The following is a 25248-nucleotide window of genomic DNA, read 5'->3' on the forward strand; positions in this document are numbered from 1 at the left end:
AAAAAATCTTAATGGAGAAGGCCATTCAGCCAGAAAGGCAATATATTAAGAACAAGTTTAGAAGAGCAACAGAATGCATGTCTAGAAACTGCAGATTGAAGTAATGACGTTTTGTTTGCTTAACAAGAGAAAATATACTGAAAAACACAGTAAGAGACTTAAAAGGAAGGAATAATCCACCATTATCTCCTTTCAGTTAACCCAGGGCATGTTATGAGAGGCTGTTGCAGGGTCCGTGAAAAAGATGCCAATCCATGACTGGGCAGATAATTGGCTAATTTATTCACCGAGATTTTCAACAAAAGTGCCCTTTTACCTATCCCTCCAATCCCCCAATCCTGCCACAAACTTTCAACATCACATAGTAAATGTATACTTCCAGAAGTGGTTAAGTGACGTCTGGGAGTTTTGATTCAAAATTTAACCTAAACTCAGTGTTCTTTAGTATACTGTATTAGTCTCCAAAGGGAAATTCTCTGTTTTCTTTGCATAACCCAATTTACCCAGAGTTTTAGGGGCAGAGCACAGGGTTCGCTATTTGTACAGCACCGGCCAAAGGAGCAATTGCAGCCTAAGGGCCTTGCTCAAGGGTCCAATGGAGTAGCGCTCCTTTTATCTCCGCTGGGATTTGAACTGGAAGCCTTTAAGTTCCCAGCCCAGATCCTTCAGCCACAGAGCCACCACACTTTGAACAGACCAATACTATTGTTATTTTGTCTGACAGTGGGATTATTATACTTTAGGCTAACTTGACAATAGATATTTGTCTTGGACTTTGCTCAGAAAAGTTTTTTTGTTTCAGTGTTTTTTGGAAATTTCCTGATAGGCATGTGCTTATAATGAGACCTTTATCAGTCCCATAATGCATCTTGTTAAGAACCGATTTACAGTACTTTATATCAGTAAACAAATCAAGCATCATCTTGTTGCCGTTTAGTAGCTATTCAGGGTATTCTTTTTCATAATATGTAATTATGTCCATTTTGAGTTAAAAGTCTGCAAAAAACAGACATATAATATCAATGCTATGCAGTAAGGAGAATCAAAAACAAGCTTTAAATCTTAAATGATACATTTCATTCAAACTAATGTGGTAGGTGGCCCGCACACAGACAGGTGGACATCGAAGGTTCACCCACAACACGTTTATTATACATAATATATTACAATAAGTACACTCGACAACCCCAAAAGTCCCCAAAGTCCTGGCCAACACAATAATGCCTCACTGTCTCTTCAGGCTGCCTCCTTGCCTCCTCCAGAGACCTCGTCCATCTTCCACCCAACTCTAGCTATTGTATGAGGGGAGGTGGCCCCTTTTATTATCACCCGGATGTGCTCCAGGTGTTTCCTGGCAATCTTGCACCGACACGCCCCAGTTTGGTGGAAGTGCCGGCTGCATCCCCGGAAGCACTCCGGGTGTCCCTGCTGTTCTTCCCCCTAGCACTTCCGAGTGTGGCGGAAGTGCTGAGTTCCAGGGCTTCAAAGGCATAGGGGCGCCCCCTGGTAGTGACCACGGGCCCCTACAGGGTTGAGCTTCAAAGCTCTGTACCTGTGGCCCCCAAAGGTACCAGGGTGGTCATCCCCACATGGTCTGGGGAAGGCATAAGCCTTCCCCCCAGCCATCTCCGACACTAAACATATGTGGCCTATCTGCAAGCAAAGTTAACTTGTTTAAATTCTCTGAATGCCCTTTGGAGCTTTAATTTTTGTGATCCATTTTGTATCGAATTAAACAATTCATCACCACATTAACCTTGAGACTTCTCAAATACAGTATGTATTCTCAGTACTTTCACACTGAGTGCCAGAGAGCATCATGGGGCAAGTAGCAAATTCAAATTTCTTAACAAGATGTCACCGTCTTTTTTTATTATTTATTTTATAGTATGTATTATTAATTTGAAATTCTTCTGAGCTGTTGTTCAGTTTGTTTATTAATGAGGGACTAGTGGCATTTATAAAGAAATCTAAGATGATAGTGTTAGATAGATAGATAGATAGATAGATAGATAGATAGATAGATAGATAGATAGATAGATAGATAGATAGATAGATAGATAGATACTTTATTGATTCTGAGGGAAATTTAAGAATTTTAGTGTTCACTATATTGGTAAAGCTACAACATGTAGCAATGTAAAAACTGCACTTTTAAAGTTTTTATCTTTACTATACATTGAGTAAAGCTAGTTGTGCTGTCATTGGTTTTGAGTATTATTGATTGCACAGTCATATTCATGTTACATGCCTTACCTCTCATGCTCAGCATCTCAGCCCAATGGCTGTCCATGACTTAATGGCTGACGTGTGAAGTAACTGACCAGGTCAGTTTGCGGAGAGGGATGTATAGATGGCTGTCTTAAAGTGTTAACACTATTATATAAAGTATAGGAAAGTGCACCGGTGCATTTTTTGATGATGTGTTTCCATTAAATAGTCTTCAAGTGTTTGTCCTGAAAAGGATGGCATACTGTACCTTCAGTCACTCAATTACAGTACTGAGTCATCAGAGTTGCCAGGTAAAATTGAGCAAACCTGGGAAAATTGCACCAAGCACATAGTCAGACAGTCACTGGACGAGGATCCAGAATCAGGCAACTATAGTTGGGAGGAACTGAACCTGATCACTGTGCTACCATCTTGCCCAGAATGTAAATTTCTGAATTGTCAATATTGAATATCTACCATGAAATAATAGTTTAATTATAGTTCATTTATGAATATCTGCACAAAAGCAGTTGTAGTAATAGTAGTAAGACTATTGTTACTTATACAGAGTACAGTGAATTTATGAAGCAGTTTTCGAATGGCCCTGCCTTATTATAATGACTGATAATTTGGTTTTGTATGTCAAATTGTGTTGATAAATTATTTCATTTGAATTTTTATTTCAGTAAAGCTGCTTGAGTGAGAAGCAGCTAAAACACATTAAGAGACACGGAAAGAGTGTTTGAGAAAAACAAAACGACCACAGGGCAGATTAAACAGGCTCGGCCTTTAAATGCACAGCTGGCTTTAGTTGCACTAAAAACAAAAGAGCTCTTTTTGTAGCTTAGGAAAAAAAAGCCATTCTGAGAAATTAAACATCCAAAGGACCTGCCTGTCAGTGCATGGAATGACCAGTAAAGCAGTGGGGTAATTGACCCACTTTAACTTCTCCCCACTACAGCTGGTTTCAGATTTAGTTGTGTGGCCGTGCAGATTAGAGTAAACGAATGTAACACAGCATCCTCCATCTGTGTCTAACTTGGCTCTATTACTCACTTTAACCGCTGACAATGCCATGCCAAAATATAGATACAGATGGCAGCAGTGTGTGGAGCCTAAGGCTTTAGTATACATGCCCGCCAAATACCCCACAGTCTTGTAGCCAGCCGCCTCAAAAGAGAAGGTGTGTTTTATTAGCAAACAAAGTGAAAACTCCAGTGTTCTGGTTTATTCCAGCGCTGTATGGCTCTGTTGGGATACATTATCTGCCTTCTAGCGTCAGACTGGCCCAGACTCAGAATGGGTTACATAAACAGGAAAGGTGTGAAGAGCACTGGGGGGAGAAAGTACAGTGCAAGTGTGTTAAGTTTGGTGTCTGGGATTCTGTGACCTTCACAGCCAGTCAAGCTTTATTGTATAATGTACTAGCGACAATGACTCACTGTCGCTCGGATTGGAAACAAGTGAAACAGCTTCCAGTTATTATTTGGCAATTAATTTATTATTCAAATTATTAACATATTAACGGATTATAGTTGCTACAAATCATTTAGACTACCTTATGACACACAAGATTTTTCATTTCACCATTAGAAGTAAGGACGCATAAATTCTTTCCTGATCCTACTCTGGAACAGGCAACGTATAACTGGCCGTGTGAACAACCCACGGTTCTTTGAGGTAAGCTCCAGTAACTTTAGGTGATTGTCCTAGCCAAGATCAGCATTCGGGGGTGACAAGTGGGGCGTCCACTCCAGGCCCCGCGCCTACGGTGGGCCCCGCATTTGAGGTCTGCGTGTCCCGTTCGAGCGCATTTGTCAAGTTATATTCTCCAGTATATATATATATATATATATATATATATATATATATATATATATATATATATATATATATTTGTGATACTTCTAAGAGGAACCCTTTTAAAATCCCTCTTCAAGGTCAAATTCAGTACATGTATGTCTTTGAAAACATTCCAAAGTCCGAATATTAATGCACAAAAACATGTATCGTTAATGATAACTGGCTGACATGACATCAATGTGAGTTATGACTATGACATCCTGCATATTGAGACTCAGAGTATACTTGCGACTTGGGTACTTTTCTAGAAGATGCCCTGCTAATTTCTGCATGACATCACATCGCATTTCGCACTATCGTGGTATTGTCATGAGTTATGAATTTCACTTTTTTAATAGATTATATCGTTACATTTTGATAAAGTCCACATGTTATCTTGCAAAAATGTAGCTGAATACTGTATTGAGAAAATCTGGTGTATGTTAACATTATTTTTATTAAATTCGCTTGCAAGTTTATATAGTCCACACATACAGCATTTGACGTAACCGGCCCTGCGTGGAGTTGGTCAACCCTAGGTCCCACACACCCCCTAAGGCTGCCTCTGGTCCTTGCGCTTTATTTATGGACACCACAAATGCAAGACGTATTGGAAATAGAAGTCGTCTGAATTCGAAAGGGAGTTTATTGGAAATCATAGGTATACGTGGAATGAAAATATCATCTTCCTATCCAGTTCCGGTTAGAACAGTAGCCTCAATTACATGTGGATGATGCAACAGTGTTTTCACATTTCTCACAACTTTGATATATATATTTTTTCAAACTAAATTAGAATTTACTGTTTTAGGGTTTTCCTTAATTTTTTGAATCATGTTCATGCAATTAAATTATTTTATTAATCGATTGCATTGGTTTGGACATGTGCAGAGGAGAGATACTAGGTATATTGGGAGAAGAATACTGAGGATAGAGCTGCCGGGGAAGAGGAAGAGAGGAAGACCTTAAAGGAGTTTTATGGATGTGGTGAGAGAGGACATGCAGGTGGTGGGTGTCACAGAGCAAGATGTAGAGGACAGAAAGATATGGAAAAAGATGATACACTGTGGCAACTCCTAACAGGAAAAGAAGAAAACTAATCACCAAAACTGTAGCTTTTGGATATTTACTCTATCTCTCACTTGGTGATTGCATTGTGATGTAGACAGACAAACATTCTTGATTATTTATTAGGTTTATAGTGATCAGTTTCACAATGAACTTTATAAATCTAGTCACTTTACACTACACATAACACAATGGCCTGGGTTCAAGACATATACTTGCTTCATCACTTAGAAAGGGGCAGCCATCACTTTTTTCATTCTTTTGTATTCATTTTTAATTATTTTCCTCACTGAATATTGTTAGATAGCCATTAAAGAGTAACATTACTAATGAAGATGATAATCTTTTAAGTTCTTTGGCTCTTTATACATATGTCTGGATAGATGAACTGCTTGAATGTATTAATTTAATTTGCTGTAACTAATTTTTTTTTATTTTTTTCTTCCATTGCATCATTGTCAATTTAATATTGACTATATATAATGATGAGAGGTACAGATAGCATTCTGAATGGAGTCCATTCTACAGACTCTAAACATAGGTCAATGCTCCCAGATGCAAAGTCTCAGACAAGGTAACACTCTACCCAACACTTTTTTAAACACACCTTTAGATTTTCTGACACACACCATATTCTTCCTTCCCTTTTGCAGTACATGTTTTACTACTCTGGCGTTTCCCTGTAGGCCACTGGCTGTCTTCTGCCCAAATATATATTTTTTAAGAACAGTAGTTTCTCCCAGAAATGCATGCCTTCTCTTATTGAAGGTGTGGTATAGATTATTACCATTAAAAGATTAAGATGACAAATAAGAATCTCTTTAGCACAATTGCTGCAATTTGGAGCTCACCCTCTGCTCCCAGAGGGCCACAGTGTCTTCTGGCGCTTGTTCCACCTGAGTTCTCATTTGCTTAATCAGCCAAATTATTTGATCAGCTGGACAAATGAAACACTCCTGCAGGCCTTGTTTATTTTTAAGTCATCGGCTGACAAATTCTGTTTGAAAGATTTCTTTTGTTAAATTAGCACAAAATGTGAAAGATCCTGCAAACCCTAAATCTACTATCTGTGTGAAAGGGCAAGTACTAGAAATGGAGACATTTTTCTCCTAAAGTTAACCAGTAATACTTTCCATTTGAGTGGCTTTGTAGACTTGAATAATGCAGGTGCAGTGCTTAAAGGTATTTTAATTAGGTACTGTAGGTGTGTCACATTATTAGTTCTTCAAACTGTAGTATAGTATTTTATAGTCCATCTCTGGCTGCAAGGACTGCAGTAGTAAGTCAAAATTGTTTATTGTACTGTCAGTTATCAATATGTTGACAAAAATGTAAATAACCATATAGCCATTCAATAGCTAATCCTAATTTTATAATATAAAATAACAATGGTGCAGTAATAAGTTATGTTACAGCACAGCTTTAAGCCTTTGAGCACCTGGCCTAGTCACATTTATTGTAATGTTCGCACATCCTCTTTACGCCTGCATGGTCTTTCTCCAGTATTACTTTGGCTTATTTGCATATCACAATGACATGCAAATTAGGCTGATTTGCAACTCTTAAATTGTCTAAGAATGAATGTGTGTATCTGCCATGTGATAGACTGGTTACCTGTATAGGTCTGACTTTGGCCTTTACCCAATGCTTATAGTTAAGACTGTTGCTCCTCATACTAATCTGTGACTTGAAAAGACTGTTCAGATAATTGATTAACAGATCCTTCATAGCTTTGTCAAAACTAACTGTCCTTCTTGGGACAAGTATCTATCTATCTATCTATCTATCTATCTATCTATCTATCTATCTATCTATCTATCTATCTCATGAGTCTGGCTATAAGTAACAAGCAGAGATCTATCTATCTATCTATCTATCTATCTATCTATCTATCTATCTATCTATCTATCTATCTATCTATCTATCTATCTATCTATCTATCTATCTATCTATCAGCAAAGAACTTGTATAGCTTATTCTCCTTACCAAAAATGTTAATTTCCTGCAGCTACTCTTCCTTTTAAACAAATTTAAACTGATTTCTTTGTTTTGGAGGTTGCAGTATTGTTAGCTTATTAATGTAATGTCTCAGGTGTGTACCATATGCACATATCAGCCTGCTGTACAAATCATTTTAGAAAGAGAAGCAATGTATTGTATTTAAATAAACAGATACACACTAATTCCATTTGCATTAAACCAATTTATCCTAGAAATTTACAGGAAAACTCCTGGCATGCCTGAACAAAACTGGGTGAAGAATCTCAGGAAAGTTGATTCTGCCATTTCCCAGGTTGAGATAAAGTTTAATTCTTAGAAATTTCCTGGTTGCCATAATTGAGATAAAGCATTCAGAGTATCCTTATTTATGTTACAGTGATATTTATGTGAGTGTATCAATCAGAGAAATAGGTAATGATGAATAAAAGTCTTGCTTGATTGCATATCTGAATTTTTTTTTTCATCAGTTAGCTTTCAGAAAAATACCTGGAAATGATATAGATTTTGAAGTAGGTGAACTTCCTTTCCATCCTGTAAATAGAAAAAATTGTTAAACCCACTTACAGAAGATACAGCCATGCACCTCCCTTACAGGTACTATTTACCACCAGCACAGCAAGCTACGGTGGACCTTGCAGACACAGCTAGACTACCTGAGCTTTGCTAATGACAGAGCCCTTCTCTCACATAATCACAGCCAAATGCAGGACAAGACAGAACATCTGGCAGCCACATCAGCAAAGATAGTAGGACTGAACATCGCAAGAAGACCATAGTCGTGAGAATCGGTACTGAAACTGACAACCACATTGAGAGAAGAAGCTGACATCATTGAGTATGTGAACTCCTTTACTAATTGGGAAACATAGATGTTAAACAAAGAGGTACAGAGATGTCACCCATGGGTTTAGAAAGGCAAGGGTGGCTTTTGCATCGCAAAAAAATATTTTGTTGTCTAGAGAAATGCAAACAGCATCAAAGATGAGAGTCTTCAATTCAAACAGCAAAGCAGAGGATCCAGGCTTTCATCAACAATTGTCTGCAAAGGACCTTCAACATGTGGTGGCCTGACAAAAATATCAAATTAATGCCTGTGGCAGAGAGCAGGACAAGAGCCAGGAGAAAGTAGACCTGGATTGAACATACCCTTAGAAAATCTGTTTTCAACAACATCCAGCAGGGTCTGACATGAATCCTCAGGGAAAAAGGAATTGACGCAGGCCAAAAAATAACCACAGAAGCAGAACTAAAAGAGTATGGCAGCAGCTGGAAAGATATAGAACGAGAAAGCCAAAACCTGAACTTGCAAAGGTGTCTTGAAGAGGTGTCATTGTTGAGCTATGGTCTGCATGGAGCTATGAGTTTAAATAAGTAAAGCAAGCTGTACACTAAGGTGTTTGTAAAGCAATGTTTAATCAGAGGGTAGTTAAGTTTGTAGAGCTTGGCATTCGTTTCATGGAAACTAAGCTTTGTGCCGCTTTCAGGAGACAGTAAAAGTAGAGTAACCTTTGTCTTGGTATCATTACTCTTGTGTGTTTGATATGCAAGTTTTCAGTTTCCAATTGCACATTTTGTTTATAGCTTGGAGTCACCTTTGTGATTTAAGTACATACACAGAAAATCCTAAATAAATAAATAAATTGGCAAAGTGAGCATTTCACCATGGCTTCTTTCCAGTGCACTTTCATTTAGACAAAAACAAGAAGCTGTCATCAGTTGTTGCAGACCTTCATTGCACCTTTCATGTTTTCCTGCACCTCTTATCAGGGATGAGAGGTTTGTGTGTCAAAGCTAAGGATCAAGAAAATTCTGTATTTGTCTGGTATATGTGACCTGGGGGCTACGCTGGGAGGACCAGGGGAGCAAGCATGGCCAGAGCATTACCTTCCCTGGGACACTAGATGGCAACCCACTGGACTACTGCAGGGCTTCATGGGAGTTGGAGTTTGGTGCAACCCTGTTGGGATCTGCAGGTACTGCCAGGGGGTGCTGCAGCAGGAGCTGGAAGTGCTGCCAGAAATAAGTAATCAAGCATCTGGAGCACTCCCAGGTGCCTTATAAAAGGAGCCAGCAGCCACTACTCAGGGAGCCGGAGTTGGGAGGAGGAGGACAAAGCTTGACCAGAGGAGTGGAGGAAAAAAAAAAAGAGTGAAGGATGAGAATATTGTGTTTTTGCTGTGCTTGTGCTGGGACTGTGTTGAGCTTGTGGAAACAGGGAAGGTGTTGCCCACAAGGTAAAAGAAAATACAAATCAGTGTGTGCCTTGAATTTTTAAAATTTTTTTATTTTTATTATTTTTATTGTAATCATTCCATACAAATCGATCAATTTTTACAAAAAGTAGGAATGAAAACAAGTCAACCCCCACCCCTAATTGTGCCTTGAAATTGTGTCCCATGCTTGTCTGTGTTGGGTGGCAGTGCCAGCCTGAGTGGTCCACAAGGGTTATTATGAACACATGCGTGTTGCCATCAGTATGTGCATGTGTATACACGCATTGATGTGTTATAGCAGCTCCATTACTTTAGCACAAGTACCGCATGAAATCCTTGTCTGATGTTTATTACTTTAACTTAAGGTTCTTTTTCACTACATTGTAAAAAAAGAACATTTTCTTAATGAACTATTCAGGTACTGTACTTCTGACCTGTGTTTAGACGTCGATGTTTAGATGTTTCCTTTACTGTTTTTTGACTGATTGTTGGATAACACGTTTTTAATTCCTGCCAAAAACCCTTCCATACTTAGATCTATTGATTTTAATACTACTTAAGTTTTGATCTATAAGATCCCTACACATTCACAGTGAGTACTGTCACAAAGTATATATCTTATTTTACAAGAAGAGCCAAACATACATTGCACCCTATACACAGACGGTAAAATCAAAATTACAGGATAGCGGAGAGATACATACAAGAAGAAAAAGAGAAAATTAAGTTTGTTAAACTGTGCTTAATCGCTTCACTCTTTGCAGTCCCTTAATGGAAAAGCGAGATGGGGAATACAATAGAGTGGGGACTGTACAGTAGCTTGGCTTGGAGTGTTGGCAACGCCATACCTTCAGAGGCAGGAAGATGCTCCAAAGCAGCAGCTCTTCTGATGTCACTGGCACCTTTGTGGGCCTGCTTATCATCAAACAACAGCTTTAAGATTATATTCGGAGGGAAAGATGAGAGGACAGACATTTTGCTAAATTTCTTTCAAGTTAAAACACATAGAAGTATAGCACTGAATCAGACTAGGAGAACATAGGAAAGCAGTAACTATTTTCCTGATAAAGAAGCTGATATAGAATAAGGACAAGCAGATACTGGCTATTCCTTCTCATTTTCTGTTCTCATAATATGTGCTGAGGGCACCTCATCTAGAAGAGAAATTATCAGTTTTCAACCCAGTTCTTTCTTTTTGACATTGAGTAAAATAGTCATTCAAATGGGCTGAAGAGAGACATGGCAGCACTATTTATTTTGAAATTCAAAGGTTGTTTATTGGCATAATGCACAATATTACCAAAGTATTCCAATTTTACATCCATTCATTTCTTTTGCTTGCCTTTTCCATTATTAGATTGCATGGAGGTGGAGTCTGTTCCAGCAGCATTAAGTGTAAGGTGGGAAAGAATTAGACAACAATCTTCAACAAAAGAATTGATAGTAAATGAGTTACACTCCCCCATTCACTCACAAGCCACTTTATTAGGTACAACTGCTTGTTAACACAAATATCTAATCATCCAGTACCATGGCAGCATCTCATTTCATTTAGGCATGTAGACATTTTCAAGATGACCTGCTGAAGTTCAAACTGAGCATCAGGATGGAGAAGAAAGGTGATTTAAGTGACTTTATAAGTTGCTTGGTTGTTAGTGCCAGACGGGCTGGTCTGAGTATTTCAGAAACTGCTCATCCACTGGGATTTTCACACACAATCATCTCTGGAGTTTATAAAGAATGGTCCAAAAAAGGGAAAATATCCTGTGAGTGGCAGTTCCCTGGGCGAAAATGCCTTCTTGATACCAGAGATCAGAGGAGAACAGCCAGACTGGATGGAGCTCATAGAAAGGCCAACAGTAACTCAAATAGCCGCTTGTTATAACCAAGGTATGCAGAAGAGCATCTCTGAATGCAGAACACATTAAAGCTTAAAGAAGATGGACTACAGCAGCAGGAGACTACACTGGGTGCCACTCCTGTCAGCTAAGAACAGGAAACAGAGGCTCACCAAAATTGGACAATAGAAGACTGGAAAAATGTTGCCTGGTCTGATGAGTTTCAATTTCTGCTTTGACATTCAGATGGTTGGCTCAGAATTTGGTATCAACAACATTAAATCATAGATCCATCCTGCCTTGTATCAACCATTCAGGCTGGTGGTGGTGGTGGTGTAAGGGTGTGGAGGATATTTACTTGGCACACTTTGGGCTGCTTAGTACCAAAGACCATTGTTTCAATGCCACAGCCTACCTGAGTATTGTTGCTAACCATGTCCATCCATTTATGACCACAGTGTACATATCTTCTGATGGCTACTTCCAGCAGGATAACGTGCCATATCTCAAAGCTCAAATCATCTCAGACTATTTCCTTGAGCATGACAATGAGTTCAATGTACTCAAATGGCCTCGACTGTCATCAGATCTCAATGCAATACAGCACCGTCAGGATGTGGTGAATGGGGGATTCGCATCATGGATGTGCTCCCGAATGATCTGAAGAAACTGTGTGATGCAATCATGTCAATGTGGACTGAAAATCCCTGAGGAATGTTTGCAGCACCTTGTTGAATCTCTGCCATTAAGAATTACAGTGGGTCTGAAGGCAAAAGGAGGTCCAACCCAGTGCTAGGAAGGTGTAACTAATAAAGTGGCTGGTGAGTGTGTTTATACTATCCAAGTATATATTTAACACACAGCTTTTAAACTGTGTATGTTACCATGTTACCATGTCAAAATCAACACAGCATGTCCTGCCGTTGAGTAGATCAGATAATGCGAAATGGGAAAAACAAGGCAACAAATCCGCTCTGCATTGTCCACATTACTCTCCACCCACCATCTGACTACCGCTCCTACACAATGCTCCTCTCTTCTGTCTTGTGAGGTTCTACTAATAAGCCAACTAGCTGGCTTTACCTAATTGCAGTCTGAGCTACATGCATACGAAAGACACCACCGTGTGCTTAAAAGCCTGTTTGACATGAGTGCAGCTTTGTCCTGGGCAGATTCCTGCACCACTGACCGACAGAAGAGATTCACAGACGAATTGCTTATAGCATGCTGATAAAGCATAGTAGGCCAGTGGATATGAGAAACTAAACTTGCGTTTTTTAAAGATTCATTCAAAGCCAACGCTAAAGTCTTCTGTTTTAATGTACACTACTTCACAGCTAGCTACCCAGGAGATTAGTGTCTATTTATTATCACTCAGTGTAGAGCAGGTAGGCCTAGTGGTGGCTCTGAGGCTAGGGATCTACGCTGACAATCAGAAGGTTGCCGGTTCAAATCCCATAAATACCAGAAGCGATTCCACCCTGTTTGGTCCTTGAGCAAGGCCCTTAACCTGTCCTGTGTATGACGTCAACTTGCAAGCAGGTCCTCCAACTTGCAGGGAAACGTCAGGGGTTAGTGGCACTGTTCACTCTGTTCTAACTAGTGTGGTGCTGAGGTGCCAGCTATTGCACGACTACACTTGGGTTCTAAATTGGGATCCTGAGGTGGTTCATCATGCGGTGGGTATCAGTGCATGCTCCCAACCTCTCTTCCTAAAGTAGAGCAGTCCAAAAACTTTTGTCATTTCTACTCTTTGTAAACAGAATAATTGTTTTAATAAATCATATACTGAAAGATTCTCCATCAATGGAGTGTTTTATAGTCTACATAAGAATGTTTAAAAAAGAAAAGATACAACAGTTGACTTCATATTAAGATGCCATCTGGAATGAGAGCTGATAGCCACAGTTTTTCCTCATTTGTGTAGAAGATCTGCTATTGTGTAGTCATCTGCTATTTGTTTCCACTTTACTGTTCTTGCAGATTCCAATATAGCTTCTGTTCATTTTGTTTATAGCTGAGAAGGAGTCTGCAAAATCCTCTATTTCATTTCTTTTCAATTAATTTAGATACTGCCACTTGACTTCCAGGAAAATTCAATGTCTCTACTTCTCTTCCTAATTAATGACAAAAAAGGAGAAGCCACTTGTAATATTTTCAATTAGTAATAGCCACTTTCATCGATTTTTTAAATGCTCGAGTATCATTTTCTAACGCTGTTTTTAAAAAGTTAGGATTATTCATCCACATTATCACCTCTAAACTGTGTCATTGAATCAGGGCCATGTATGACTTTGAATTTGCTAAATTTGCTACAGTGAGATAGAAAATCATGACTACCAAATCCAGAATAAACTAATTGTACATAAGCTCATAATTTAACACCAAAAGACAAAAAAAAAGCCAAAGTGCTACCTTAACCACCTCACTGAACTCAAATGATAGGTTCCATAAGGTTTTGAGGAATTGAGTGTGGTCCTAATCTTCACCATCTTTTTGTTTCAGATAAGAATATGTAACAAATGTGTTTTGCACCATCTGTTACTGTATATAGATGCAGTGCAGCTGTGACTGTAAGGAGACAATTCCATCCTAAATAAATCCAGACATGGCATTAAGTGATAAGTGTCTCAGGACACAACGAGGTCCACTAGGAACAAAACAAAAAGAGATGTTCCGATGAATCTGAGATTCAAAATACTGTATGTAGATAAGGATTATCTTACCATCACAAGTTAGGCCTAATCCTACAGGTAGGTACATAGTCAAAAAGTATACTGCATTATTTTCTTGCACAGGCAGAGAATGGGTACATTCTCCAGAGATGAGGTTTTCCATGGACTGTTTGTAAATGTGAAGGTAAGATCTTCCTTCCAGTATTGTTTCATAAATATGTGTATGGATATAATTTTAGGATGATTTTACTATGTTACCTATAGAGAAATTATATTTAAAAAATCAAAGAGATCATTTTTTTAGGACCCTTAATATTTCATCCATTCTCTTTGTCATGGAGATGGAGTCTTTCCCTAAAACATCAGGCTCAAGGCAGAAACCAGTCTTGGATTGGATGCCTTTTTGCTGCCTGACACACTTGTATACACTCATTCATTCAGTCATCTCTGACTGATGTGAAATCACAGGGATACCCTAGCATTGTCATATTTGGTGATGTGGGAAGAAACCTGAGCAGTTGAAGAAAATGCTGAAGAACTACAAACTCAGCATACGCTAGGGTAGGTTATACTTTATTTTTCACCAAGGGGAAATTTATTTAGGCATTACAGAAGATATTATAATTCCAAACTCTCACACCTAATTTTACTTCTGGCCTGGCTCAAGAAAAGGAAAGCTTTTTCAGTGAGACATTATAAACGTGTATTACCTTAGGAATTCAGGAGCCCCAGTAGTGCTTTCTGACACACTAATGCTGTATAATCTGATAGCTGAAAGGACCCCTTTATTCTGTGCATCAGAAAGGATGAACTCTTTAGGTGACGTTACCCACCCAGCACACTACAGCATAGAAAACTGCATTGGCTATCATGCAGTTATAGAACATGTAAAAGATGTTGCTATACACATTAAAGGAATACAGTCTCCTAAGAAAATGTCTGCTCTGCCCTTTCTTATAATAGTGCTTCTATGTTAGTGGAACAGTCCAGCATATCACTGATGTGGATCCCTAAGTACAGTTGTCACACATGCACACCAGAGGAGCAACTTCCGGGCTCATCAGAAGTATGTCATGTCAGACGAGAGGGGGAACAGTTGCTGGGTCATCTCCCTTTCCATCAACAGCTTCGAGAAGATGTCCTTTGAGGACAATTGACTGGTCATAGCATTATAAAACCCGGTATGACAAGAAATACTCTCCAGACATTATAAAGATTTGGGGCAGCCACTCGTATATTATATCCTGGCTGCAAAAGTGTGAAAATAATTGAACAGAGGTGTTCACAAGACAGAGTCCAAAACAGAACTGCCAGACTGGAGGTAAGATTGCGGTTTTAAAGGACCGGAGAGGAAGTGACGCTTTCATGGCCAGAACTGGAAGTGACACCATGCAAGACACCTGAACCGGAACTGATGTCATCCAAGGCACCGGAACCTGGTGGGATTTCCTGGGAATGATCTGCAAGGAACTGAGAAAGACAGTCAGTACACCCTGCCGCCCCATGGTCTGATGTGGCATTACAATTACTCAAGCCCTTTAGCTGTCTCCTATTCACACGTGTGTGACACCGGGCTCCCCAGAATGAGGGGTTTTATTGTTGGGCTAAGCTGACTGCAGGAAGGAGCATCCTCCTGAACAAGATATATGCCAAAGGGCATCTAACATTCGCCTGCTGCAGCTGTTTTCTTATCATTTAACATGTCCTGTTAAGATTGCACCATCACGCACAGTTTTTGTTTTTATTGTGCAAAAATTAAATGGGACGACCTGGTTGGCATCCTAGATTTTTGCGTCTATGGGCTGTATCCTTCCTCCACTGCACTACCTCCACATCCTTGCCTTTAATTCAAGTGTAGAGGTTCCCTACTGCGGCAAAAGTCAACATCAGGTTCCTTAGTATTTGCTAAGGATGAGTTGCAGATAATTCTCCTTGTACTACAAAACAAACTTTTTAAACTAACTTCTATACTGTGTCTCTTCTCCCTTGACATCCCATTAATGGAAAATCATCTGAAAATATATAAAGGTGGCATGACTTATTGTTATATCTGTCGTGTACAGAGTGAACAGAAAAGGGGTAAAGACCATTTCTTGTGGTGCTCCAGTGTTGTTCACAGCCAGATAAGAGACACTGTCCTTGAGCCTCACAAATTGTGTCTGTTGAATACTAACCAGGGCACTATAGACACATTTATCTGCATATCCCTTGAGCTTATAAGTAGGGCTGAATAGTGTTGAGGTCACTAGAGAGATGGTAAAACATAATCCTCACAGTGCTCCCAGCTTTATCCAGGTGTGAGTTAGCATTGTAAAAGCAAATACGTAATGTATCTTCCTTTAGTAATCTTTAGGTCTTTAGTAATCCCGGGCTTATTCTTTAGGAAGTTATGCAATTCTTTTGAGGATAAAGGAGTGTTAACGCAGAAGTTAATGTAGTCTGCATTGCAGTGACTTAGTCTTCCAATGGCATCACCAGACTCTACCTTCTCAGTAACCTGGTGGTAACAGGCTTGAATTACAGGATTTGATGTGGTAGTGAAATGGATCAAGTTGTGGTCACATCTACCCAGTGGTGCCGTATGTTTACATTTGAAGAAAGTGGGTCTAGTTGGTGATTAGAGGATGAATTGAACCTTAAGCCTTGAGGTACTGTGGTAGCACGAAACACTGCATCATTATGGTATGAATGATTCTTAATAACAGTGCTAGTAAGTGCTAAAAAGATATTCTTTATGAATTCAGGAAGACAAAATATTGCTTAATCTATCTTTAGTTAAATTGGTTTTATTTCTAAACTAGCAGTCCCCCGTGGCTCTGTGTGCGTCATAGTGAAACAGAACAGTGAGAAGGGCCCTGCCCGGCTCCCAACTCTTGACGTCACGCTTTCCGCTCCCCTCAGCCTGCAGCCTCTGTCTCAGATTAGCGCAAATAAATCGCTCCTGCAAGCACACTATGATACTTAGCGTGATGAGAGAGTTTGCAAAATCAACCTGAATGTTCAAGCAATTTATAGAATAAAACCTGATCTAAATCCATAAGTAGTTCTCTCGTTTGCTATCTAAGCAGAGGTAATGTACGCCCCGAGGCTGGTGGGTGAGAGAGGAGGGATCACTCCCCTCCCCTCAGCTCACAGATTTGCACAAGTAAATTGGTACGGCAAGCGAACTATGATACTTAGTACAATGAGAGAAGTCGCAAAATCAACTGGAATGTTCAAGCAAATTCTAGAAAAAAACACAATCTAAATCCGTTAAGTAGTTCTCTCATGAAAAGCAGACAGACATGTAGACAGTTAGACAGACAGATGTTGGATTTTTTATATAAAGAGATTGTAGGTAAGCATGTTTTGTTAGTATTTGTATACTTTTATTTGTCTATTTTTATCAATAAAGAGAGCCTTATAAAATACTTCTAGACAAAAAGTGATTTTAATGATGTAATCCAACACCAAACAATGGTCAGATTACGTTTTCTGTACAGCTCTTAACCGGCTGGACTTATAGTTCTTGTCTTAAGTGCTATTTTGGCCTACAGATTAGTTAAACCTCATTACTTGGGAAAAATGTGAAAACATGTTTCTAGAGTGCCTCTTGACTAACAAGCAGGCCGGTAGGTCAGGTTCTGTAGCCATGCAATGGGTGACACCTCAGCACCACACTGGAACAGTGTGAAGTTTTTTACAGTGGCTGGAGAGCCAGTCCTGCCGGCAACCTCCAAGTTGGAGGACCTGCTTGCACAGCTGGATGCAGGTTAACGTCACGCAGGGCAGAACTACATGTACTTTGTGGTTTCAGCAGCTCTCCTGTTCAGTCTTAATGGAACTGAGCTAAACAGTAATCGTCACAGATTATTAAGTTGCCCTAATTACTATTTAAATCAAAAGTCAATTGCCTATTTCATTAGAAGTAAACTCAACAGTTTCCTGTTAAGCAACTTAGAAGAAATGGGCTGAGAAACTGGACTGTGCGTGTGAAAGGCTGAGAAGTTCAGACTGTGTGTTTTAGGAAAGTGTTAATGTGTTGCCTAAGAGGCTCTTATCATTCAGATTAGCTAATCGGTGAAAAGATTAACTTGCAATATGAAAATCAACATGAATTTGGCCTTTCAAATTAAAATGTTTAAGTGGTGACTAGCCATTTTGAAGCTGCAGATCATTAACATTGGGTGGATTTTAAGCTTTACTGTAGGATGGTAGCCCCTCTGTATACTTTTATGTTGAGTGTCAGTAATTTTAGAGACTCATGTGCTGTTACATACATGTTCTACGTGTGAAGTAAACTAATGAAAATTAAGCTGGCAAACTTCTGCTTTATAGTTTAACAACTTAGGTAATAAATCACACTACTTGAAATGAAACTGAACATTGCCTTCTGTTGACACGGCAGTTACATAACTCTGTCAAAGGAGGCAATGCCTATAACTTGTAAATTTTAAAGCCATCTCAAGAGGCTTCTTTCTTTCTTTCTTTTTTCTTTCTTTCTTTCTTTCTTTCTTTCTTTCTTTCTTCTCCAGGTCAACATATGATTGAATGGACTGGGGAGGAAGGCACTACCCACTGGAATTGATTCTTTGGACACCTAACAGGCAGCTCCTTCGTTAGGTCATGGAAATGACATTTCCATTAGAAAGTACTTCATAGCAGAACAACTTCTCTTAGTCTCACTGACTGCAAGTGACATTCTGGGAAACTTTAGTAAAAAAAAAATTTCACCTGTACAACATGGGGAATCGCCAAACAGAGCCAAAATGAAGGCTAAAAGGAGTGGGAAACTCTGCTCACAAAATTAAAAAACAGCTTGGTGATATATTTGGACAAATGATCCATGTCTGCTTGCATAGAGGACAAATAATCTTCATAGCTCATGCTGTATGTGCTGTCATATAATCATCTTTAAAATGAAGAATCGCTTTGTTTAACAAACTAACCTGTGTACCATTGTTTCTGGCAGCAGCTGGCAAATCGGTACAGCACACACTTTTCAGTCCTAAAATACAACTGGCAAAGGCAGTGCCTCTATTGTTAACTCTTTCTTAACATAGCTACTTTCTCTAAACCAGGGGTCCCCAACTCCAGTCCTGGAGGGCCACAGTGGCTGCAGGTTTTCATTCTAACTGTTTTCTTAGTTAGTGACCTGTTTTTGCTGCTAATTAACTTCTTTTGAATTCATTTTAGCTGATTTGCTCTTGAAGACTCAGCAGCCAAAGAATAATGAGAAGCAAAATGAGACAAAACAGAACTAGCACACTGTGTCATTCACACAACATCTGAAAATAAAGAAAGGCGAAGGTCTTGGGAATGTTGAACTGCTCAGGGCCCCAAAACATTTGAACAGCACTGCTCTTAGAAAAGAGAAAATCATCCATTTCGGAAATATCTGCTATTGCACAATGAGAGCAGCAACAAGCCATGGAATTAAAGAGCGGGTTTAATTAACGACAAGAATCAGAGCCTAATTAAGCAACCGGCTGGAGTTTGAGGCCTTGACTTCGTTGGTCTTCTTTTGGCTCACTCACTTCACCTTTCATTTTTGTTTGGGTGCCATTTAAAGAAAGAAATGAAGCAATCCAGAGGAACAAATCTTTAAAAAACAAGTCAATTAAATTTAATTCAAAAGAAGTTAATTTGTGCACTAATTTAGAAAGGGGTTAGAATGAACAGCTGCAGCCACTGGGGCCCTCCAGGACCAGAGTTGGGGACCCAAAACCTCATGTGTATGCCATGTACTGCCCAGCCACTGTAACACCCTCAATTTATATTTGTAGTACAAGTCGCTTTTCCTCTTAGGCTTTGACTTTTGTTTAGCAATTGCAACTCATTTCTTTTCATTTCATTTTGTTCTCATCTGAGAAGAAAGAGTTGATGGAGACAGTGATTTGAACTTTGTTATTGTTTCATAGTGCTCTATTGTGATTAAGAGCTGTTTGCAGGGCTAAGAGTGTACGCGGGTAATGCCGTGCAACATGTACAAATCATTTGCATGGAAAACAATCTTTAGCTGCTAACTTCACTTTCCTGATCTGAGAACTACTGCCTCCAACTGCCACGTACCATTCAGGTAATGCTTGAGGCAATATCCTGCAAGTTACCTGAAAAGAATTGCACCCATACTTGTTTTTCTGCTTCTGCTTGAATTCCTAAGCTGTCCATAGTTCTATTTTTTCTTTCAGTTTTTGACCCCATTAGAATTAACATTTTGAACATTAATGCTAACATGAATATGTCACGTTTTAGCAGTATAGTGCTATGATCATTCATGTGATGCAAGGAAACGTATCCTGGCTAACAAGTGGTGCTAAACAACAACAACATTTATTTATATAGCACCTTTTCATACAAACAGTAGCTCAAAGTGCTTTACATAATAAAGAATAGAAAAATAAAAGACACAATAAAAAAACAAAACAAGTCAACATTAATTAACATAGAATAAGTAAGGTCCAATGGCCAGGGGGGACAGAAAAAACAAAACAAAAAAAAAACTCCAGATGGCTGGAGAAAAAAAAAAAAAATCTGTAGGAATTCCAGACCATGAGACCACCCAGTCCCCTCCGGGCATTACAGAGCACCTGAGGACACTGTGGACAGTAGGGGGCGCTCTAGCTCCCCAAACTAAACACACACACATGCACAGACACAGATTAAAAGGCAAAGAGTCTTTTATTTTGGGTAAATTCTTCTTTTATAAGAGTTTCCCACCACCTAAACCACAAGTACTGCAAGACACAATACAGCACACTCTTTGTCTTTTCCTCTCTCTGTCTCTCACTGCCTCCTCCACTCCCCTCGCAAGCTTCATCTTCCTCCTCCTCCCAACTTAAGCTCCATGATGTGAGACATCTCTTTTTATTTTAGCCACCCCAAAAGTGCTCCTGATCTTCCACACACATGGTCTGTCAGCACTTTCAGGTGAGGTGGAAACCCCATGATGTAGGGACTCCCCATTCCTGCTTCTCCCCTTGGCTTCCCCCACGGGACCCAACATGGTTGTCGCCCAGGACTACAATACCTGGCACCCATGTAGAAATCTGAGCATGGGCACACTGCCCTATAGCATCCTGGGGGAGATAAAGCCCTGTATAAGCTGTCTCCCCCTGTCCTTCCATCCTGAGGGTGTCCCAGCTGAGTAAGGATGCTGGCCATCCTTCACAACACACAGGAATATACTGTACAAGCATGAATTTATTTGAAACCTATTATATTGACAAATAGAAAGGCACATACTGTACATACATACACACATATATGTTAAGACCTTCCTGTTACCTGCATGTAGTACACAGAGAGAGAACATGGGCTCTGTTGGGTAGGAATTTCAGAAGAAATCTAACAAATGAACACGCTGTAAAAAGATTTTTGAAACGTTACTCTTTCAAAGTGAAAATATACAGCTCATCGCTTTTTACCTCTGTTCCAGTGGGTTGCTTTTTAACACATGTTGACATTTTACACTGTTAATATTTCTTTCTTTTTCATACTAACAGAAGGAAGGTCCTGCACCTGGCCAGTATGATGTCAGAGTTGAACAGACACATCCCAACATCACTTCCTGCTTCCGGTCAGCAGTGCCCCGTCTACCAAGTACCCGCTCAGTAAGTATTTTGTGCATTTCTTAGGGATTTGTACATACATATGAATGATGTACACTCTATTGCCAAATGTACTGGGACCCCCAGGTGTTCCAATCACTGCCATGGCCACGGGTGTCTAAACTCAAGCACATAGGAATGTAGACGGCTTCTACAAACATTTGTGAATGAATGGGCCGCTCTCAGGAGCTCAGTGAATTCAAGGGTGGTACCGTGATAGGATGCCGTCTGTGCAATAAGTCCATTCGTGAAATTTCCTCACTACTGAAAACTCCACAGTCAACAGTTAGTGGTATTACAACAAAGTGGAAGCAATTGGGAACAACAGCAACTCAGCCACAAAGTGGTAGGCCATGTAAAATCACAGAGTGGCGACAGCATATGCTGAGGTGCACAGTGTGCAGAAGTCGCCAACTCTCTGCAGAGTCAATAGCTACAGACCTCCAAAAGCTCAAGAACAGTGCAGTGTAGAGAGAGAGCTTCATGGAATGGGTTTTCATGACCGAGCAGCTGCATCCAAGCCTTACCACACCAAGTGCAATGCAATCTGTCGGATGCAGTAGTGTAAAGCACACCGCCACTCGACTTGAGAGCAGTGGAGACACGTTCTCTGGAGTGACGAATGACACAATCCAATAGACAAGTCCGAGTTTGGCTGTTGCCAGGAGATCGAGGGGATTATGGTGTAGGGTAGTTTTTCAGTGGTTGGGCTTGGCCTCTTAGTTTCAGTGAAAGGAACTCTTAATGCTTCAGCATATGAAGCCATTTTGGACAACTGTGGGAACAGTTTGGGGATGGCAACATGACTGCACACCAGTGCACAAAGCAAGGTCTATAACAAAAAATGGACGAGTAAGGAACTTGACTAGCCTGCACAGAGCCCTGACCTCAACCCGACAGAACTCCTTTGGGATGTATTGGAGTGGAGACTGCGAGCGATCCAGGCCTTCTAGTCCAACATCAGTGCCTGACCTCACAAATGCTCACCTGGTCCAATATTCCCATCAACACACTCCTAAACCTTGTGGAAAGCCTTCCCAGAAGAGGTGAAGCTGTTATAGCTGCAAAGGGTGGGCCAACTTCTTATTAAAGTCTATGTATTAAGAATGGAATGTCATTAAAGTTGATGTGTAAGTAAAGGCAGGTGTCCCAATACCTTTGGCAATACAGTGTAAGTGGCATAGTGGAGACTGATGCTGAATTCTTGTCCCAAAGACTTACCATACTACTGCCCAGCCACTGTCAGCTCACGTTTTTCACAATCTGCATGTCTATGTGGGTTTCCTTCTTTTTCTGTGGGTATTTCTTGTTCCACCCACATTCCAGAGATTTTGAATGCCAACTGTGCAGGTGCTGGTCATACAATTAGAATATCATGAAAAGTTGATTTATTTCAGTAATTCCATTTAAAAAGTGAAACTTGTATATTAGATTCATTCATTACACACAGACTGATGTATTTCAAATGTTTATTTCTTTTAATTTTGATGATTATAACTGACAACTAATGAAAGTCCCAAATTCAGTATCTCGGAAAATTAGAATATCAATTAAGACCAATGCAAAAAAGGATTTTTAGAAATGTTGGCCAACTGAAAGGTATGAACATGAAAAGTATGAGAATGTACAGCACTCAATATTTAGTTGGGGCTTTTTTGGCCTGGATTACTGCAGCAATGCGGCGTGACATGGAGTCGATCAGTCTGTGGCACTGCTCAGGTGTTACGAGAGCCCATGTTGCTCTGATAGTGGCCTTCAGCTCTTCTGAATTGTTGGGTCTGGCCTATTGCATCTTCCTCTTCACAATACCCCATAGATTTTCTATGGGGTTAGGGTCAGGCGAGTTTGCTGGCCAATCAAGAACAGGGATACCATGGTCCTTAAACCAGGTACTGGTAGTTTTGGCACTTTGTGCAGGTGCCAGGTCCTGTTGGAAAATGAAATCTGCATCTCCATAAAGTTCATCAGCAGCAGGAAGCATGAAGTGCTCTAAAACTTCCTGGTAGATGGCTGCGTTGACCTTGGACCTCAGAAAACACAATGGACCAACACCAGCAGATGACATGGCACCCCAAACCATCACTGACTGTGGAAACTTTACACTGGACCTCAAGCAACGTGGATTCTGTGCCTCTCCTCTCTTCCTCCAGACTCTGGGACCTTGATTTCCAAAGGAAATGCAAAATTTACTTTCATCAGAGAACATAACTTTGGACCACTCAGCAGCAGTTTTGTTTTTAGCCCAGGCGAGACGCTTCTGACGCTGTCTCTTGTTCAAGAGTGGCTTGACACAAGGAATGCGACAGCTGAAACCCATGTCTTGCATACGTCTGTGCGTGGTGGTTCTTGAAGCACTGACTCCAGCTGCAGTCCACTCTTTGTGAATCTCCCCCACAGTTTTGAATGGGTTTTGTTTCACAATCCTCTCCAGGGTGCGGTTATCCCTATTGCTTGTACACTTTTTCTACCACATCTTGTCCTTCCCTTTGCCTCTCTATTAATGTGTTTGGACACAGAGCTCTGTGAACAGCCAGCCTCTTTAGCAATGACCTTTTGTGTCTTGCCCTCCTTGTGCAAGGTGTCAATGGTCGTCTTTTGGACAACTGTCAAGTCAGCAGTCTTCCCCATGATTGTGTAGCCTACAGAACTAGACTGAGAGACCATTTAAAGGCTTTTGCAGGTGTTTTGAGTTAATTAGCTGATTAGAGTGTGGCACCAGGTGTCTTCAATATTGAACCTTTTCACAATATTCTAATTTTCCGAGATACTGAATTTGGGGCTTTCATTAGTTGTCAATTATAATCATCAAAATTAAAAGAAATAAACATTTGAAATATATCAGTCCTTGTGTAATGAATGAATCTAATATACAAGTTTCATTTTTTGAATGGAATTACTGAAATAAATCAACTTTGTCATGATATTCTAATTTTATGACCGGCACCTGTAAATTGACTGAGGGTCAGCTTGTGCCCTGCGATGAACATCTGTTTCATCCAAGATTGCTTCTTGTCTTATCCAAAGTATTGGTAGAACCTGCTCCCCAAATTCTTCTAAAGGAAAACATGATCCCAGGAAATAGATAGATAGTTACAGTGGCAGATAGCATGAAAAATTGCATTAGCCTAGGAGGACGGCTGACAGTGACTTGAATTTGAGTGACAGAGGCAGTGACTAAACTGTGTTAGGTTCTTTGTGTCAGTTGTGAGCTATGGAGGTACACGATATGCAGCTTCGTGTCCCTTTCCAAATGTATTCTAAGAAAGAAGGGCCTTTAGTTCAGATTTCATACATTGTAATGGTTCAAAAGGGTAAAAAAAGCAATGAAAGCACAAAGCTGGCAAGCCTTTGTTAAAGTTGAATGTAGAACAGATGTTTTAACGGTTCACAGGCAAAAGCGCGATAGACATATGCGCCCCGACAAAACCGCGACGGACAAATGAGCGCTGACAAACCCGCTAACTGGTTTTCGACAAATGCGTGCCGACAAAATCGCCACAACAAAATCACGAGAAAGGCCAAGAGAGTGTGACGCGTACGTGTGCATTATGTACACAATATTTGCTAGGTTATAACTGTTTTAACTGATGATGGCATGCCGCAAACAAATAACTCAGTCAAGGGTTGGCATAACACGTCACATACAAAGCAGAATTACCAGCAGTCAGGCAGCCAGCAAGTCTAAATACGCTCAACTATCAAGACGTCTTGCTGCAATTCTTCCTACATATGCAGGGTGTGATCTTAAGGACTATCTGCGTGCCGTGCTGATGGCATGCCGCGTCTCATAATATTGACTTCTAAAATAAAC

At 40.1% G+C, this 25248-nt stretch overlaps 1 protein-coding gene across 2 annotated transcripts in view; it reads left to right on the top strand.

Annotated features, from left to right (window-relative positions):
- Positions 1-25248, top strand: part of stpg4 (sperm-tail PG-rich repeat containing 4) — an 83255-nt gene that overhangs the window by 44135 nt on the left and 13872 nt on the right. For both annotated transcript variants that reach the window (XM_039738333.1, XM_039738334.1), the window contains exon 6: positions 21333-21440. In XM_039738333.1, coding sequence (XP_039594267.1) covers positions 21333-21440 — 108 coding nt within the window. The remainder of the gene's footprint in view (positions 1-21332; positions 21441-25248) is intronic.

The sequence above is a fragment of the Polypterus senegalus genome, chromosome 16, assembly GCF_016835505.1.
Source record: "Polypterus senegalus isolate Bchr_013 chromosome 16, ASM1683550v1, whole genome shotgun sequence".
Lineage (NCBI taxonomy): Eukaryota > Metazoa > Chordata > Cladistia > Polypteriformes > Polypteridae > Polypterus > Polypterus senegalus.